The 17,019-nt window shown below is 31.7% G+C and overlaps 1 protein-coding gene across 1 annotated transcript in view; it reads left to right on the top strand.

The window, feature by feature from the left end:
* Window positions 1–17,019, top strand: part of LOC134280008 (inositol 1,4,5-trisphosphate receptor type 1-like) — a 51,817-nt gene that overhangs the window by 19,904 nt on the left and 14,894 nt on the right. The window contains exons 6-38 of the mRNA XM_062762429.1: window positions 6–83; window positions 947–1,027; window positions 1,714–1,811; window positions 2,110–2,197; window positions 2,346–2,433; window positions 2,532–2,639; window positions 7,704–7,849; window positions 8,125–8,203; window positions 8,403–8,491; window positions 8,591–8,716; window positions 8,836–8,886; window positions 9,011–9,091; window positions 9,205–9,390; window positions 9,578–9,700; window positions 9,791–9,895; window positions 10,053–10,163; window positions 10,513–10,590; window positions 10,728–10,860; window positions 11,247–11,356; window positions 11,831–11,947; window positions 12,040–12,181; window positions 13,682–13,781; window positions 13,866–13,920; window positions 14,058–14,167; window positions 14,288–14,387; window positions 14,482–14,589; window positions 14,736–14,872; window positions 15,043–15,110; window positions 15,352–15,407; window positions 15,500–15,664; window positions 15,772–16,010; window positions 16,159–16,243; window positions 16,376–16,563. Of these exons, the coding sequence (XP_062618413.1) occupies window positions 6–83; window positions 947–1,027; window positions 1,714–1,811; window positions 2,110–2,197; window positions 2,346–2,433; window positions 2,532–2,639; window positions 7,704–7,849; window positions 8,125–8,203; window positions 8,403–8,491; window positions 8,591–8,716; window positions 8,836–8,886; window positions 9,011–9,091; window positions 9,205–9,390; window positions 9,578–9,700; window positions 9,791–9,895; window positions 10,053–10,163; window positions 10,513–10,590; window positions 10,728–10,860; window positions 11,247–11,356; window positions 11,831–11,947; window positions 12,040–12,181; window positions 13,682–13,781; window positions 13,866–13,920; window positions 14,058–14,167; window positions 14,288–14,387; window positions 14,482–14,589; window positions 14,736–14,872; window positions 15,043–15,110; window positions 15,352–15,407; window positions 15,500–15,664; window positions 15,772–16,010; window positions 16,159–16,243; window positions 16,376–16,563 (3,629 nt within the window). The remainder of the gene's footprint in view (window positions 1–5; window positions 84–946; window positions 1,028–1,713; window positions 1,812–2,109; window positions 2,198–2,345; window positions 2,434–2,531; window positions 2,640–7,703; window positions 7,850–8,124; window positions 8,204–8,402; window positions 8,492–8,590; window positions 8,717–8,835; window positions 8,887–9,010; window positions 9,092–9,204; window positions 9,391–9,577; window positions 9,701–9,790; window positions 9,896–10,052; window positions 10,164–10,512; window positions 10,591–10,727; window positions 10,861–11,246; window positions 11,357–11,830; window positions 11,948–12,039; window positions 12,182–13,681; window positions 13,782–13,865; window positions 13,921–14,057; window positions 14,168–14,287; window positions 14,388–14,481; window positions 14,590–14,735; window positions 14,873–15,042; window positions 15,111–15,351; window positions 15,408–15,499; window positions 15,665–15,771; window positions 16,011–16,158; window positions 16,244–16,375; window positions 16,564–17,019) is intronic.

Raw genomic sequence — 17,019 nt, 5'->3', positions numbered from 1 at the left:
ACCAGCTGAAACATGTGTTTACGGGGAAGTTTGTTCACATGAGTACGACACAAACCAGTCAGAAGGACAAAAACAACATGAAGGTCAGTCAGTTCGGCAGCGGGGTATGGCTGCCATCGATTTTACACATGTCGTCTTTCTTGAGCTAAACCATTCCTCTCCTATCCAAAAATTTACGTCATCGAGGAAGTTTTAACTCGAAAATAAATTTATTTATGTCTTACAAATAAACACCCAAGTGCAGGTTTCATGTAATTTTTTCAAAGAGTTTCATAAATTGTTGTTAACGGCAATGGATTTGTGATTTAAGCTGAATAGAAATACTTCAGTCGTTTTCCAAACAGTAATGCCTTTGACTTCATGAATCTATGATAAAAAATTTAAAATGACTATACAAATATTTGCCACAAGAATATACTAGGAATATGTTATAAAACTCTAATCTCAATATAGATTATATGTGTTACAATAAAAATTATGTGAAAATGTTTTGACAATTACAATTTGCCTAGGCTGTTTTTTCTATTCTCTTTTCCCCTCTTTCTTCTATATGTTTGCTTCCCATTATTTAGTACATTTACATGTGTAAACTATTTGTATAATATTAATCCAAAAAAAATTCAAATATTCAAAAAGGCCTAAGACAGCCTTTCATGAAAAGTGGATAAGTAAGTCTAGGAAAATGTTCTGTTTGATAATATTTTTTGAAGGTAAATGATCAAAAAAGACATAAACACAAAGCAAAGGATCCTTAACAATAAATTTCAATTCATATATATATTCTCTATCATTGAAATATAAATCTATTATTGTTCGTCATAGCAAGAAGCTAGATGATGGGCATATCTCAGGTTAATTTCATATCTTACTGTGTTAATGAATCTTCCTTCGGAGGTTTCCTAAAAACAATATATGTAAGTGGGATTACATTTTCTCCATTTTACAGGTGTCGCTCCATGAGTACAACGCAAAGAACGCCCAATTCAGAATCCTTCCGCGTTACAAGGTCAAATCAGAAGGAGAAATAGTGAGTGCAATTACACAAAAAGGCTTCAGATAATTATTTAAAGGAGTTTGGTTCAAACGAGTTAATTATAACTTTTTCCTCTCCTGTGTAATATAAATGAAAACATACTTTGTTTTAAAAGTTACGTGTCTGTCCGTCTTTGCTAGCTCTTATAGGGGAAAACTAAAAAATTATTTTGCAATGCCGTCTTAATTGCCACTAAAACTTAAAAGGAATACGGATATACCTTACCTTGGTACAATGTGATCTTTACGATGAAAAAAGTTTCCATTATGGGTAAAATACACATGATTATATATCAATGTGTGGATTCCTCTTAAAAGCTTCACTTCTTCTTTTTGGTCTGATTTAATAAAACCTGCTACACAATTTTATTGAACTTTATGTCATAATTCTTCTTGTCAGTGCAATATCGACTAAGAGAACACGAGAAAATCTTCCAAACTGCTGTTAATCATATTTTTATTTGAATCCAACAAAATTAAGGGTACTTGGTATAATTAAAGGAAGTTTCAGCATCTTTGATTCTGTAATCGTAATAGGAACAAATGTGTTTCTAGTCCAGGTTGACTTTGTACAAACCAGTGGAGCTTAATGCAATCTCAGCAGAGACAGAAAAATTCTTAGTAAATGGAAAATCTTCCCTTGTTTCTCTGCCTATAAAAAGAATTATCTGGCTTTTTAAGGTTCAACTCTTTGACCAAATTGTCTTTGAAAGTGTGAAGTCACATGGGCATTACTTTCATGCGAGTGAGCCTTTCCAGATTGACCATTTTTCTTATGGGTAAATTCATTTTGATTTGTTTCTTCATAAGTTAGATAAAATTCTGATGTAAACTTTTTGTAATTTTAAGCTCAAGATACAGTTTTCATTTTACTAGATTCATTACTTAAGTATTCTGACGATACTTTATAAATAAATTCGACAAAATACCGTAATTATGTTTCCACATTGAAGGAATGCTTTTACATCTTTGCTGTATGACGTTGAAAATTAGATTTAAGAGTCATTTTAAACGATCTGTTAACATATAGAAGTGTGTTTTAGTGAAAATTCATTGTTTTATTTTATTTTCTGTTAGATCCGAACTGAATCTTGGCGTTGAGCGTTCAAGTTTTACTCTCATAGGAAGTTACAGGGAACTTCAGGAGCAAGAGAAATTTGTCAGGGTAAGCGAATATTACTTCTCTGACGTATTGGTGACTAAATTTTGCTACGAATGAAATCACAGATAAAGTTTTTATAATTATTTCATTTGAGTTTTCTTGATTTATGAAATGAATTATTGAAAAAAAAATATGAACATTTCTCTTTCAGGGTGGATCTGTAATACGGCTATTTCATAAAGAACTAGAGGCTTACCTGGTAGCAGAAGGGCTGTTTGAAGATTGCGTCACAGAAGATGGTATATACTAATTTTCATTCTAAAAATAAACATTTGATTCAATTATAATTTTAGTTATAAGTGCAGGTATTCGTCATTCTTATGTTTTGTTTTCACAGTTCACTTCCGGATTCGGGTGATTGACCAACACAAACCACGTTCCCTGTCTCCGTCGACTTCCGGAATAACTTACTGGCAAATCGAGGCTGAGCACAGCATCCTAGACGGTAAGTCAACTCTTAGCACTGCAAATGGTATTGCTATTAAAGCATATAAGATAATCCCTTTTGTATGAATGAATTTCTTTTTTCTCTTCGGGTTTATCATTATCTTATTTCTTTATAACAGATGATAAGTACGATTCACCTTCCTTTAATTAATACTTAGTATATTTATAAATATCACGCTTTATAGAGTGAATTTTGCCAATGTTTGTTCAACAATTATTTCATAAAATACTTGTGTATGATCAAACAAACTAAATAAATGTCTGGTTTTCTTCAATGAATTGTTCACTTGAACGTTTATTCGAGTTATAAAAATACATATAGATATCGTTCTGCGAATTCCACAGCTGTTAAACACTGGGAATACAATTAATTGTGAATTATTTAACAATGTGTGAATATATCTTTAAGATTTATTCCATCTCCAGCAACACTGCATTAAATTGTATTTCAAAATCATCTATACCTGCTGAGTGAGCATTTTTATTACATTGTTTTATTTTAAACAATACATTTACGGGTTAAGTGTTTCGAAGGTTCATCGTCCGTCTTTTATTATTAACTTCACAAACTGCTGTATTTATCTAATAGGCAAATAGCTTTCCTAATGTTTCTCAGAGCTAATAAAAAATAATTCTCCATGGGAGTTTTCATAATCATTCAGAAAAAACTGACGGTATAAAAATCAATCAAGGAATTCAGTCAAAGATGAAATTCAAACACCTGAGAGATTGATATAGGTTGTAAGTAAAATAAGCTGTAAATGTTGATTTTCGGCATCTTAATTACAACCACAGGTGATGTGTTCTTATTTTTATATTTGACATTCCATTCCATTAAAGATCAAGGTCGAGAAAGAAATGGATTCTAATATCAGAACTTTAAGACTGAAAAAAAAATCAATGTTCACAAATTGGCTTTTATCATAAAAACTTACAGAAATAGCTTCCATTTCCTCCATTAGATATTTTATATATAATATTCAAAAGTTTTTGTTAGTTTAAGATGATCATAAAGTACAAGTACTTTAAGTCGTACAATGTTTGTACAAGTCGTAAACAAATTTCCAAGTTTATCCTTAATAATATTAAATCCTAAACTTTCGTCATTAAGCATAGAAAATGTCAATTCATTTTTTTTTAATTTTGTGAAACAGGTATCTGTACTTTTCTTTTGTTCTTCCGTGTCTGTTTTTCATTACAATAATTACGCTTGTTTGTTTAATGACCTTTCATCTTTGATAACAGCTCTCAGTCAAACAGTTTTGGTTTTACACGAGAGGTCTCTTGGGTGCACTAAGAGCAATACATAATGAAAATATTTTCTCTGATTTGTAAATATTTTTTATTCATTGTTTTATGAAAACGGACAATAACCTGTTATAAATGAAAAGGTTGTGTGTTCTTATGTCATAAATATGAAAAAATAGACAAAAATAACAAGAACATATTTCATTTTCAGATGCTTTCCAGATGGCATACTCTAAAACCTGGCCTGGCCCCTTTGGCCTGGCCTGGCCTATTAATATAAAGGATGGCCTCTATCTTGGCCTCTAATTATAAAGGCTTCAAACCAACTTTTGGCCTGGCCTCAAAAGTTGGCCTGGCCTCAGATTTGGCCTCTGTAAAAATTTTTGGCCTCAATTTTGGCCTCACTCAAGAATTAATTTCTTTTTCAGAATTTGATTGATTTCATTGATTTTTTTATTGGTTTCAATTTTTCAAAGATTAAGCAGGTAAATAATATATTTCTGTTGATATGTAGCTGTGAACATTAAAATAATAATACACTACCACCAATCTGATTTATTTTATTGATTTTCTATTGATCAGTTGCAATTCTGAAGACTTTTCATAGTAGGATTGATGATTTTATAACGTAAAACATTTTGAAACATCGATTTAAATTATCAAGACAGCAAAGAAATGCAGATGGGTAGTAATTACCAAAGACTTAAACAGAATTTTAAATTTGCTATTTAAAGTATCACTTGTTACATGTCTTATAAACTCTTTATTCAGAATAAAAAAAATCTTTTTGATAACGTGGACTACTTTTACAAACTGATAGAAATTAAATGTTTCAATACTATGATATACAAGTAATTGGCCACATTTTATATAATAGGGTTCTAATGGTCTGGTTGATAGGATTCAATTGTTTTACAGCACAAATGTTAATAAACTATCATCAAACTCAACTTTTGTTTTGATAATTGTAGATAGTGAAAGTTGTAGCAGGAAATTCTTTACAAATTCTGGATGGCTTAACAGCCTATGCACATATACATTTCATTGCTGATTTACTTCAACCTTATCTCCTGTCAAGAAACCTTGCTGCAGAATTTTTTGTCATTAGATATCCAATTACAGTGTTACGCGCACAGGAACAGAAAGTTATAAATTATCTGATAATGTTTTTATATTATTTTTTAAATACCAACTGTTCTTAGATTTAAGTACATGTGAGTTTTTAACAGAGTAATCAAATCAGTATAATATAAACATTTTGGTATTTGCATTGGTATATGGTAGTATATTTATTTTAAAATTCTTTAGTGCCTGTATTTATATGTCACATTTAAGATGATGCAGGTATAACAGTAACAAAACTCTCTACAGTGTGTGAAAGGTGATGATTTATCACTAAACAAGTGGGAATTTTTCAAAGCTATTAATGACATTTGACATGAATTATTACTAGAGATTTTTTTTCAATGTGCACAATTTGGAAAACACACAAATAAACTCTTATACTTTTTTCTAAATAATTAAGCAAGAGTGTAGGTAGTGTCAGTATAAAATACCTGTCATCAAATCATAAAATGAAATAAGTGTACACTGAATCACCTTGATAATCAATAAAATAAATCAAATTGGTGGTAGTACACGATTATTTTTAATGTTAGCATTTACATATCAACAGAAATATATTATTTACCTGCTTAATGTTTGAAAAAATGAAACCAATAAAAAATCAATGAAATCAATCAAATTCTGAAAAAGAAATTGATTTTTGAGTGAGGCCAAAAATTTTTACAGAGGCCAAATCTGAGGCCAGGCCAACTTTTGAGGCCATAAAAATTTGGTTTGAAGCCAAATTAGAGGCCAAGATAACCAGGCCAACTTAAAATTCAGGCCAGGCCAAAGGGGCCAGGCCAGGTTTTAGAGTATGCCTTTCCAGATCTCCCATTATAAAATGTAATTTAAATTATTTAATTATATGCACCGGATTTATATTACCATGGGTAAAATTGGAAAATATTAATATAAAGAGATGCATTACAATACTATATAATATATAAAGAGATGCATTACATTACAGTTGTTTTAATGTAAGGAAAAATAATTTCATTAAAAATTAAACCAAGCTTTATTTTCTCACAGACCTTGCGTCAAGTTATGTATTGGCATTATTTAACAAAGAATATTTTATATGAAAAATCAAAGAGAAAATTTAAACTCATTATAACCTTATGGAAATGGGGGTTGCCGTCCGTACATTTATTAGACTAAGTGGTACCAATGCATGCATTTTTCAACCATAGCTCCTCCTACACCATTGAATTAAATTTCATACTTTCACAGAACATTTTTGCATATTGCCATTGTGCACCACATATTTTACATTTTAAATAAGACAGAAATTTCGGATTTCTCAAGCAAAACATGAAATCCTCCTTTCTTTCATTAATTTTAAGAGTACTCCTCCTATACCACTTAATAAACTTTAACGAGACTTTCACAGAATCTTTATTATACAGTACAATTATGCACCTCCTATACATATATTTTTGGTTTCATTATTTCTATTATAAACAGGGATATCCATCCCAATTCTTAACCTCAACTTCTTTATTACTGCTGATTGAAATTAAATGAAACTTTCACCGATGCTTAAGTATTTCATTATACAGCTTTTTTACTTTTTTATTTGCCCTTTCCTTTACCATAAATAGGCTTTGCTCACAGTACTATTTATTCTTCTTTATCGCTTATTAATAATTAGTAATAAAACCAATAATGGATTAAATACAATGAAAAACAGAACTGTCTCTTTAATTATCATTGATTCTGCATTAATCATTATGAACAATGGCCTTTTTTGCAAGGTTTTTTCTAGTGTTTGTCTAAATTTTGAATTGATAACATAATCTGTGCTATTTATATTGCTTGCTTTATGTTTGAGATTACTTTATTGACTGGCAATCTGCGAATGTTACTACTGTCATTAAAGCAGAATTTATACAAGTCCACTTGCTAAACAAAGTATATACTGAAAGATTGCTCCCTTTGTATTTTTGTTGTTTTATATCATTTTAGAGCAAGATCTGTTTAACAAAAAGTTCCTTTTTATTTATCTCAGAAAAATTAAAGACTTTGCATTATATGTGTTGATTTTTGTTATTCAACTTGCCTTTGCAGTCTGCTCTCTTTAATAGCAAAAAAAGTTCTATCAGTGAAATTAAACCAAAAACCTTGATCTAAAGGCTCAAAATATTATATTTTTAATTTATAACATTCCAGGATTCATATAAATGCTTATCTGAATTCCAGTCAAGATTATCTTGCTGGGTCGGGTTGTATAATTAGATGAACGAGTTTGATCTATTAGATTTTGATTATATCTTTTATCAATTGCAAATTAATCGTTTACTGAGTATCTCTCAAATATCATGGAAAATCCAAATAATACGTGATTGATGTTGCATATTAAAAAGATTATCAGGATTAAAAAATAAAAAAAAATTGGGGCAACGTCTGCGGAACATTTCATTTGCAGACGTTGCTAATCACATACCATTTTTAGAATACTTAGATAAGTGAGAGAAAATGCCCCTGCATTTAAAGAATTATCATTAATTATAAAAATGCATTAAACTCTTATTTACTTTTTAAAAGATGAAATTATGATTAGTGCTTACAAGTTGGCCCCTCTTGTATGATACGAAAGAAGTATTTTTGTTTGGCAAAAACGAGCTAAAATTTCAAAGATTAGGGGTTTTTTTTTATTTTATAAATAGAATTATTGCACATCTACTATTTGTGTTGTGTCTTTCCACAGGAGACATATTAAGATGGGAACAACAAGTGAGATTACGTCACTTCCTGACAAGACAATACCTCTGTATAGACTCCAAGATGGACGTCTCCCTGGTGACCGACCCCTCTGACCCCAGAACTGTCTTCAGACTTCACTCCGTACTCAAGGCACGGATCTAGTTTCATTCTATTTTAACCTGGTTATGAATACACATCTTTTTTTCTGGAAAATGCAATTTCACACCTGTTAATATAGGTTAATTGGCAATATACCCTAATGTATATCTTCAGCAATAGAAATTACTTATCTCGGAATTTCAAAATGTGAATATTTCTTCAAGCAATGGTCATTTGAGCATTAAGTTAATGAGCATTACTCAATTTAATACCGAAATTACTTATCTATATCAAAGATCTAATTATGTTATAAATAACTCTTTAAGGAGAGAGATGAAATATCTTACGAGAGTTATGCAAGAATAGAACATATGCTCACGGGATGCTGGCTTCATGCACTCAAAGGTAAGCATGCAGATAATTAAGGGCTAACAAGATCTTATTTTATCCATTTCAAATACAGAGTAAATTTTATGTCTAACATGCTTTTACTGACGACTTAATTCACTCAGACGTGCAAAATAAGATAAGTATCAGTTTCTTATATTATTTAAAGAAAAAACGTCATTGATTTTAGTTACATTTTATAATATGTGTAATGTAGATGAAGATTATGAGAGAAAGGTCACAGATGGCGAGGACAAACAGAAATCCATGCAGGGCTTACGATGGGACAGCGCTGGTGTCCGAAAGGTAGAATGATATGTATTTATATTTACTTTTCATAGCCCAACTATTGTGATAGATTATTAGAATTATTAAAAATGGAGTACATACCTTCGTTAATTGCAGGTTTCCGCAAGCAGCGAGAGTATGTACGATGATGCATACACACTCCAGTGTGTGTTACCAGAAGATGTCCACAATTTTAACTACGTAGCAGGAATGGTCCCTTTCTTGTTCAACCTCATACAAGACGTATGTCTTATTATTTTGAAATCTGAAACATAGACAAGAGAAAAGTATTGAAGTAGTAAATTTAAACAATAAGTGTATAAAGGTGTATTTTTAAAATTATTTTTATCATTAATTTACAGCTTCAAATGGAACCGCAACTGAATGCTAAGAAGACACACGGAATCATTACTGCAAGTCATATGAATTAATTACTATATGAAGAGAAATATTCAAATTTATCATGAAAAATGAGCATATCAAAATTAATTTTAAATTCGGTTGAAATAAAAATTGAGATTTGTCCATTACAAACAGGCTCTAAAAGAAATAAAGATGTTCATGCTTCCTGGAGGTCAACCAGATAAAAACCGACAGAAGCTCATGAGGAATTTAAGGGTACGAATCCATTATGACATAGTTCCTTTTTTTGGTCTTTTCTTCCTTCTTTTCTAACGTATCGGTATCACGTTTCACATATTGGTATTAATAGTCAATCATTTTTACTGTAGGTGATAGACTTGTTGGTGAATCTGCTTCAGTGTCCTCTGGGGGAGGGGGACGAGGAATCCCACGTCATCAGAATCTGTAAAGAGGCTTATGATGTTCTTCACGCCTACATGATTGGAAAGAGCAGAAAGAACGCTCTATACATGGCCAAATACATTGACTTCTTCCAAACACAATTCACACAAAAAGTAATCATATCCAATGTTTTGCCAAAAATATCCTTTATGTTATACTCTAAGAAAATCATCTATTTATCGTATTCATATGCTCAGAGGGTTCCTAATAATATACAAAGTGAGAAACCAACATTATGCAAAAAATATATATATTATACACTTATATTCAATATAACATATTTGGTATTACTATTTGTAGGGAGGAATAGGCCTGAATGTCGCCCAGATGATTGTTGAGTTGATCAGAGACAAAAGAAAGATAGTAGACCGTATCACCAAAAACAACATTGACACGTTTCTTCAGCTTTTAAGGACAAATCAAGTACTTTAACATCAATCAATCACTATCATGAAGTATCAAAAATGGGAATGTTTTATTCCAGTTAATTTAACACCCTGTTTCTTCTTTTAGAACTATAGGTTTCTTGATTTGTTGCATGTCCTTTGCGTTTGTGATGGCGTTGCAATTCCAAACAACCAGACCTATATCGTGGATCAATGGTTACGTGAATCTAGAGTAAGGCTTATTTTATTTGATGCATTGTATACATTTATACACACCCAGAAAATAATACAAATGCATTCGTTAAATAGTGTATAACTGATTTGTATTGGCATGTTTATTAAACAATCCGACATTTTATACGACATGCATGTTCTCTGATTGGTTCCAGGACAGTGTGTACTTGACGGACAGAGGACAGAACATAAACAAACGCCCTAACATTGTGTACGTCTCCACGGATCAGGGCAGGACCTGGGTCCCCTTACACGTGTTTGTAGATGTGAGTACTTTTCATCTCTTTAAACTGTTTCTTGTAAACTTCTAAAAACCTTTTTGCACCAGATGATTGATATTATGAAATTAGAAAAAAAAATAATGTAGAAGACTTTCTCTGCAAAACATCTGGGTACACCTAACTCAGTGTACGTGATTATTTCAGAGTCTATAAATATTTATGGTTTATCCAACTGTTTCTTTACACATTAATAAAACAGACGAAAAGATAATGTTTGAGTTTCTTACTGCCAAACAAAAAACTGGCATTTTTTCCAGGTAACCTAATTTACGAAAAATCGTGGATAAAGTAATTGACGGGATCCAGTTTATTTCGTTTGTTTCTTCTCTTTCAGTTTGAAAGTTCCGAGTATGATGAAGAGAAATATAATTTTCTCATTCACCAATTAGACCTTTTCAAGGCTTTGTGTTTTGTAAGTTTTTATCTTGATAATCTAAGATACCTGGAAATATACAAATTTTCTCTATTTCGCAATTAATTTGAGTTATATAGATTTTTAAGCGTCATATAAAGTGTATATTATTTCATGTTCCTTTCCTTGCTTTGAAGGGTCGTAATGACTATGCCGTTCACGTGATCACACGAGAGTTCGGCTATTTGACGTGGGAAGATGCCTACCTCTGTCTTACTGCAGATCTACTTCCGGATCATATTCGAGCCAAATACTGCGAGCTCATTATTGGTATGCACCACACAGCAATAAATCTTATTTAACATCAGCAATTTATGAGAATGGAATTTACAGAAAAGTGTTTATCACAAACCATTATCAAACAAATGAACACTTTAAAAGATGTTAACAGATGTTTTGAATGCTAAGAAATTAAAATTGTGCTTTGATAAAGACACTTGTAAACTGAAACTAAAATTTTCCTTCTTACTTATCTAATTTCAAACAAATGATTTGAAGAAATATTAATATAGTCTATCTTTAGTATAGATCTATGTAAACAGATATTAAAATAACTTATTTCACGCACTCACTAAACTTTTTTTTACTATACAGTTGTCAAAGAAAAATATATACATGTACTTTCTGAAACATTTATTTTGTATTTTAATATGTAGGACTTTTTGTTGATGTGGGAAACAATTATTCCGTGTTGGACCACCCCAATATTTGTTTTATCTACGAATATGTCGGCTCAAAGGACTCTGAGAGGGAACAGAGTTCATTTGTAAGTAAAAAAAAAATACCAGCAATAATTTCTTTTTGTGTTGTTTGTTGTTCAAAAGACAACAATTTATTGAATAAATGTTTGAAGACTGTATTGAAATTATTAAATGCAGACGGCCGGAAGTCAGGAGAGAGGTCCGGGGGAGGTAATAATTCACAATATAACTTTTTTTTCTATGTTGCATGATGCCATCTCTTTTTACACCTTTCTTTCAGGGATATACGTTGTAAATATTTGCATGCGTTTAAGTTTACAGAGAAATAGGTTTAATATGATATTGATTTTCAAAATAAGACCAACTCTAACTTAAAATCCTTTACTCTTAAATTCTTTATAGATGCTTCTTTCTCATGAAGTTGGTTCATCGTTTATCCTAGATTACCAACAGTGGGAAAATGAAAAAAATTTCCTTATATTTTGTGTTCCGATAAGTTACAAGTTTTGAATACAATACGTGATATCAATTGTCTGTAGGTTGTGAAGGACCTGGTGACCATATTTCCTGTGCTTCGAGACTGGATGGCAGAATTCCTGGCTGTGAACTGTCAGATGACTGCCTCTGCGATAGGTCATAACCTGTTAATAGAGCAGGTATTTAAACGCTAGCGTCAGTTACAAGTCATGGAATTCTCTGTATTCGTATTTTAAAGATAATTAGCTATATCTTTTTTGTCTTGATCTAGGTGCTTCACTTGCTTCAGCACCTGGTGAAGTTTGGTTACTACATGGATATGGAGGATGTCAAGCAGTTATTAACGCCACTACTGAGTCTGTTAGACGGAACACACGATGTTCCATTCCCTAAAGATAAAGACAGGGGCAAAGGTATATTTTCAAACAGGACCCCCGAAAGAATATCGGACCATCGCTATGCAATCTTTATTAATAATTAGTCTTTCACACAAAATCAATCTCAAATATAATTTTACATTGGCAAATTTTCTTTTTTTACAATATCATGTATTGTGTTTTCTTTTGTATTGTGTTTTCATATTTAGCTCTACTGGTCAGAGACCAGAAAAGCTTATGCAATAGTAATGCGTCCGGCGTCCGTCCGTCTTTCTGTCTGTAAACAATTTTTCAAAATGATTGTCCTCCTACAGTTTTGGTTTGATTTCAATATAACTTGGCACACAAGCAGACAACACTAAGATACATAGTTCTGTGTATCGGTTTTTGATTTATAAACGGTGTTGCCTTGGTTACTAAAATAGAAATTTCTGTGAAATACTTTAAAAATGCTACCCCTCTTACAGTTTTGGTCTGATTTCAATATAACTTGGCACTCAAGTAGATTAACTAAGATACATAATGCTTTATGTCGGTTTTTGATTTCGATGAACAGTTTTTCCATGGTTACTAAAAATAGAAATTTCTGTGAAATACTTTAAAAATGTTACTCCTCCTACAGTTTTGGTCTGATTTCAATATAACGTAGCATACAAATAGACTACACTAAGATGCATGATTTTATGTATCGGTTTTTGATTTCGATGAACAGTGTTGCCATGGTTACTAAAAATAAAAATTTCTGTGAAATACTTTAAAAATGCTACTCCTCCTACAGTTTTGGTCTGATTTCAATATAACTTAACACACAAGTAGACTACACTAAAATACAAAATTCTGTATATCGCTTTTTGGTTCCAATGAACAGTGTTGCCATGGTTACTAAAAATAGAAAATTCTGTGAAGTACTTTAAAAATGCTACCCCTCCTACAGTTTTGGTCTGATTTCAATATTACTTGTCACACAAGTAGACAATTTAAGATATGAAATTCTTTATATCGGTTTTTGATTTCTATGAACAGTGTTGCCGTGGTGACTAATATTATAAAAATTTCTGTAAAATACTTTAATAATGCTACTCCTTCCATAGCTTTGTTCTGATTTCAATATAACTTAGCACACAAGTAGACTACACTAAGTACACAATTCTGTGTATCGGTTTTTGATATCGATGGACGAAATTGCCTTGGTTACTAAAAATAGAAATTTCTGTGAAAACTTTCAAAATGCTACTCTAAATTCAGTTTTGGTCTGATTTTAGTATAATGGGGCATGCCAATTTGTGTTTTTGATTTTGATGAACGATGTTGCCATGGTAACTAAAATTAAAATTTCTGTAAAATTTTATTAAAAGCTACTCCTACAGTTGTAGTCTTTTTGCAATCTTGCCACAAAATGAGACTTAATCAAGGATCATTATTCTATTTATTGCTTTTGTAGAAGTTTATGTTCCAACTGCTACTTTTCTCTTCCTTTATCATAAGTACAAATCAGTAGAGCTACAGTCTCGACAGAGACTTCTGGTTCCTCTTTAGGATACTCAAAGGACTCCCAGAAAGCCGTAAACCAATATAGAACCAGTGGAAGGTTTGAGCAAAGCAAAGAGGCCGAGGCTGTAGTTAATGCCAAATACCAGTATGTCCGCAATTTAATTTTTCTTATTAACCTTTGTCTGTTAAATATCTATTCAAATGGGTGTTTTGGTTTGATTCTTTCTAGGGCAATGGAGGTTCTGGATTTCCTTCTTACATTCCAAAGAAACTTGCGATTGAAGGTAACAGAAACTGTAATTCCATCTTCTATTTTAAAAAAGGAAAGAATAGTTACATCTATTGCATATACTAGTAGTTTGTTATGTTTTTTTTATTTAACCCTGGCACTCTACCAGTAAATAACTAATGAATGTTGTAGGCCTTTGTCTCCAAGTTCAAAACTTGTGAGCAGAATGCGTCACGACACCGATCCCTGTTGGTGATGGAGCAACTCATGTATGAGACGTACAACCCACAAGTACAGACCAAGTATGTTTGGAGTGCTAACTCTTTAACATGATGGGCTATGAATGTTTGAGAGTAAAGAAATTTTTTTTTTAAATGACTTTTACTCTGCAATAAAGACAATCATAAAATTTGTTTCCACAGAAAGGCCCTAAAAAGCCAGAAGAAAGTCCTGAAAGAAATCCGAGAGATGGTTTCTATGTCCTCCATATTTGATATGGATAATACAACACGTGTTTTACTTGTATGTTCAATGTTCTAGTGCCTAGTTTGTTTATACTGACAATAAATATAAACTATCATTTTATGTTTTTAATGTTTTGTTCCTATGTTGAAAGGACTTGTCCGAATACAAATATGATAGAGTGGTGACCAAATCCCTAGACATCTTGAACAAGCTTTATTCATCTCAAGGAGACATGTTTAAGCTTGCAGATAGAGCACAGGTAACAGAGAAAATCGAAAATATTAAGTTGTTCATCAAAATGTGTCGAAGAAAAAAAATAGAATCACTTTAATAATAGTTATATATTAGTTGAATTATGCAATGACCAATCACTAGCAATTACATTTACCATTATTTCAATTCTAGATTCTTCTGACGCATGACTCTGCAAGAGTACACAGGGAGGTACAAAGGAGTCTCCCGGTATTGCGAAGACTCGCCAAGCAGAAACTCAATGACCAACAGGTCCAGCTAATGAGCGAAATTCTGGATGAACTCGCAGAGTAAGATTCTTTATATTTTTGTCATGACGTTCACATTAAAATGTGTTGACACTTGGTTTTCGTAATATTTTTTTGTTTTATTCCATTTTTAAAGGCAAGTAATTATTTTAAAAAATTACTTTTATCTAACATGTTAAACATTTGTTTCGATTTCATTTTCTTTATTGCAGGTTCTGTCACTTACCAAAGTATCCAAAAGAACCTCACTTCATGAACCAGAACATAATGATCAGTCATGGTAGGTTTCCGAATCCCTTAATTTATTTATTCATAAAAATATTTATATTTCCGAGTATTAATAGTAATATTATATCCAAATAGTTATTTCTCAGTCCTTTAAATGAAAATAATTTAAATAATTTCATAAGAAAAGAAATAGATTTTCTTTAACAATTCTACAGGCTTAAAAGAATTAAGTGATGAAAAAATTCCTAGTAAAGTAGTTTTAAATAGACGATCTAGCGTATTTTCTCTTTTAGGAATCCTTCACATAGTTGTTGATATCCTCTCTCAAGAAATTGACGCCAGACTAGTCGTATGTATAGTATTTTAGATTTTTATTATGATAAATTAAGACATGATCAAGTTATTTGTAATTGTTATATGGCTATTATATTTACCTTAAAGGAGCAGCAATACATGGGAATGGCCACGATTTTCAAGAAGACTCTGTATCTGATGGAGCTGTTGGCACGTGAGAATTCTGCTGTTCAAGAGACCTTATTTGAACACATTGATAACCTTCTTGATGTGCAAATAGTACCATCCAATCTCGCGATAGCTCTGAAAGAGGCAAGTTTCATTGTACATTACGGATTGTACATTGTCTGTTGTTCAACTTTATTTTGAAAACTTCATTTTATGATTTTTTTTCTAATCTGTATGTCATACTTTTGTAGCTTTTCATTGCAAATCAAACTACCTGCTTAAAAGTGTCATCAAAGCAAATTCAGAAAATCGTCCTGCTGTGTTCACACCACCAGAACGAGGCTCCAGAGTTCCTGGAGCTTCTCAGTGTTCTTGTGAAGGTTGAAGGCCTAGACATGACCATAAAGAGAAATCAGGCATTAGTCATGAAGTACATAATGCAAAATTACAGAAAGGCCGCGTATGTCCTAGATCAACCAAGAGATCAAAGGTAGTTGCCATTCCATAAACAAGTTTCTTCTTATTAATCCTAAAATGATTTTTTTCTTCTGCAATTTGTCGAGTATATAATATACTGGTAGTTATTTGAGAAAAAATAAGCCTTGTAATTTTTCAATTTTTTTTTTGTTTCATTGCAGGGAGATAATTTTAACCAACCAAGGTGAGAGGGGAGATTTGATCTATTACATTGATTTGGTGGACCTGTTGGCTACTTGCGCTGAGGTAAATCAACTTCCAACATAATTAACTTAAAATCAAGTTCTTGGGGAAATCAAATTTAACTCTAAGCCCTGTCAATTTATGAGAATTTTTAAAATATAAATTCATATTCTGTTTTTTTTTCTTTATGTATAGGGAGAAAACAAATTTATTGAGTCCCTCTGTCAGACTATATTACCGGTTCAGGATATTCTTTGGGTCATCAACCATCCAAACATTGCATGCAATCTGAAGAAGCCGTTTGTGAAATATCTAATGTGGGTCTACATGAAACCAGTGGGAAGTATGACCGAAAGTGGGGCCGCAGATCTGCAACACAATAGGTTGGTCTTTACGTTATAAGCGCTAATCAAAAATATCAGGAAATAAGACGACTTCTTAACCTTTGATGAATTTCAATAGTGTGTTTTGATGTTTTGATATCCAACCATAACATTGTCATATCAAATAGAAAGAGAATTTTTAAATAATCATCTATGCTATGATATGATTGAAGAAAAGTATTTCTCTAACAAAGTATTCCTCAAAGTAAGAATTATAAAGATTTCAATATGGTCATATACATTTCATATAAATCTCTCTTTGGCGTTTTTCTGTGTTTAATTGTTGTCCTGACAAACTTATGTTTTTTAAAATAATTATTGATCTCCAAAGTCTTTGGAAACAGTTATTCTTAAGAATGAAAACATGTTTTGATAAACAAAACAACATGTGATAAGCTCGAAAAGATTTACAAAAACCCTCTATCTTTTATAATGAGTTCTTTCATCATATCTTTA

This window comes from Saccostrea cucullata, unplaced genomic scaffold (assembly GCF_032062105.1).
Source record: "Saccostrea cucullata isolate Sc308-1 unplaced genomic scaffold, CSIRO_AGI_Scuc_v1 ctg152, whole genome shotgun sequence".
NCBI classification, from domain to species: domain Eukaryota; kingdom Metazoa; phylum Mollusca; class Bivalvia; order Ostreida; family Ostreidae; genus Saccostrea; species Saccostrea cuccullata.
The sequence above is the reverse complement of the archived record's forward strand: the minus strand, read 5'-3'. Positions and strand labels throughout refer to the sequence as shown.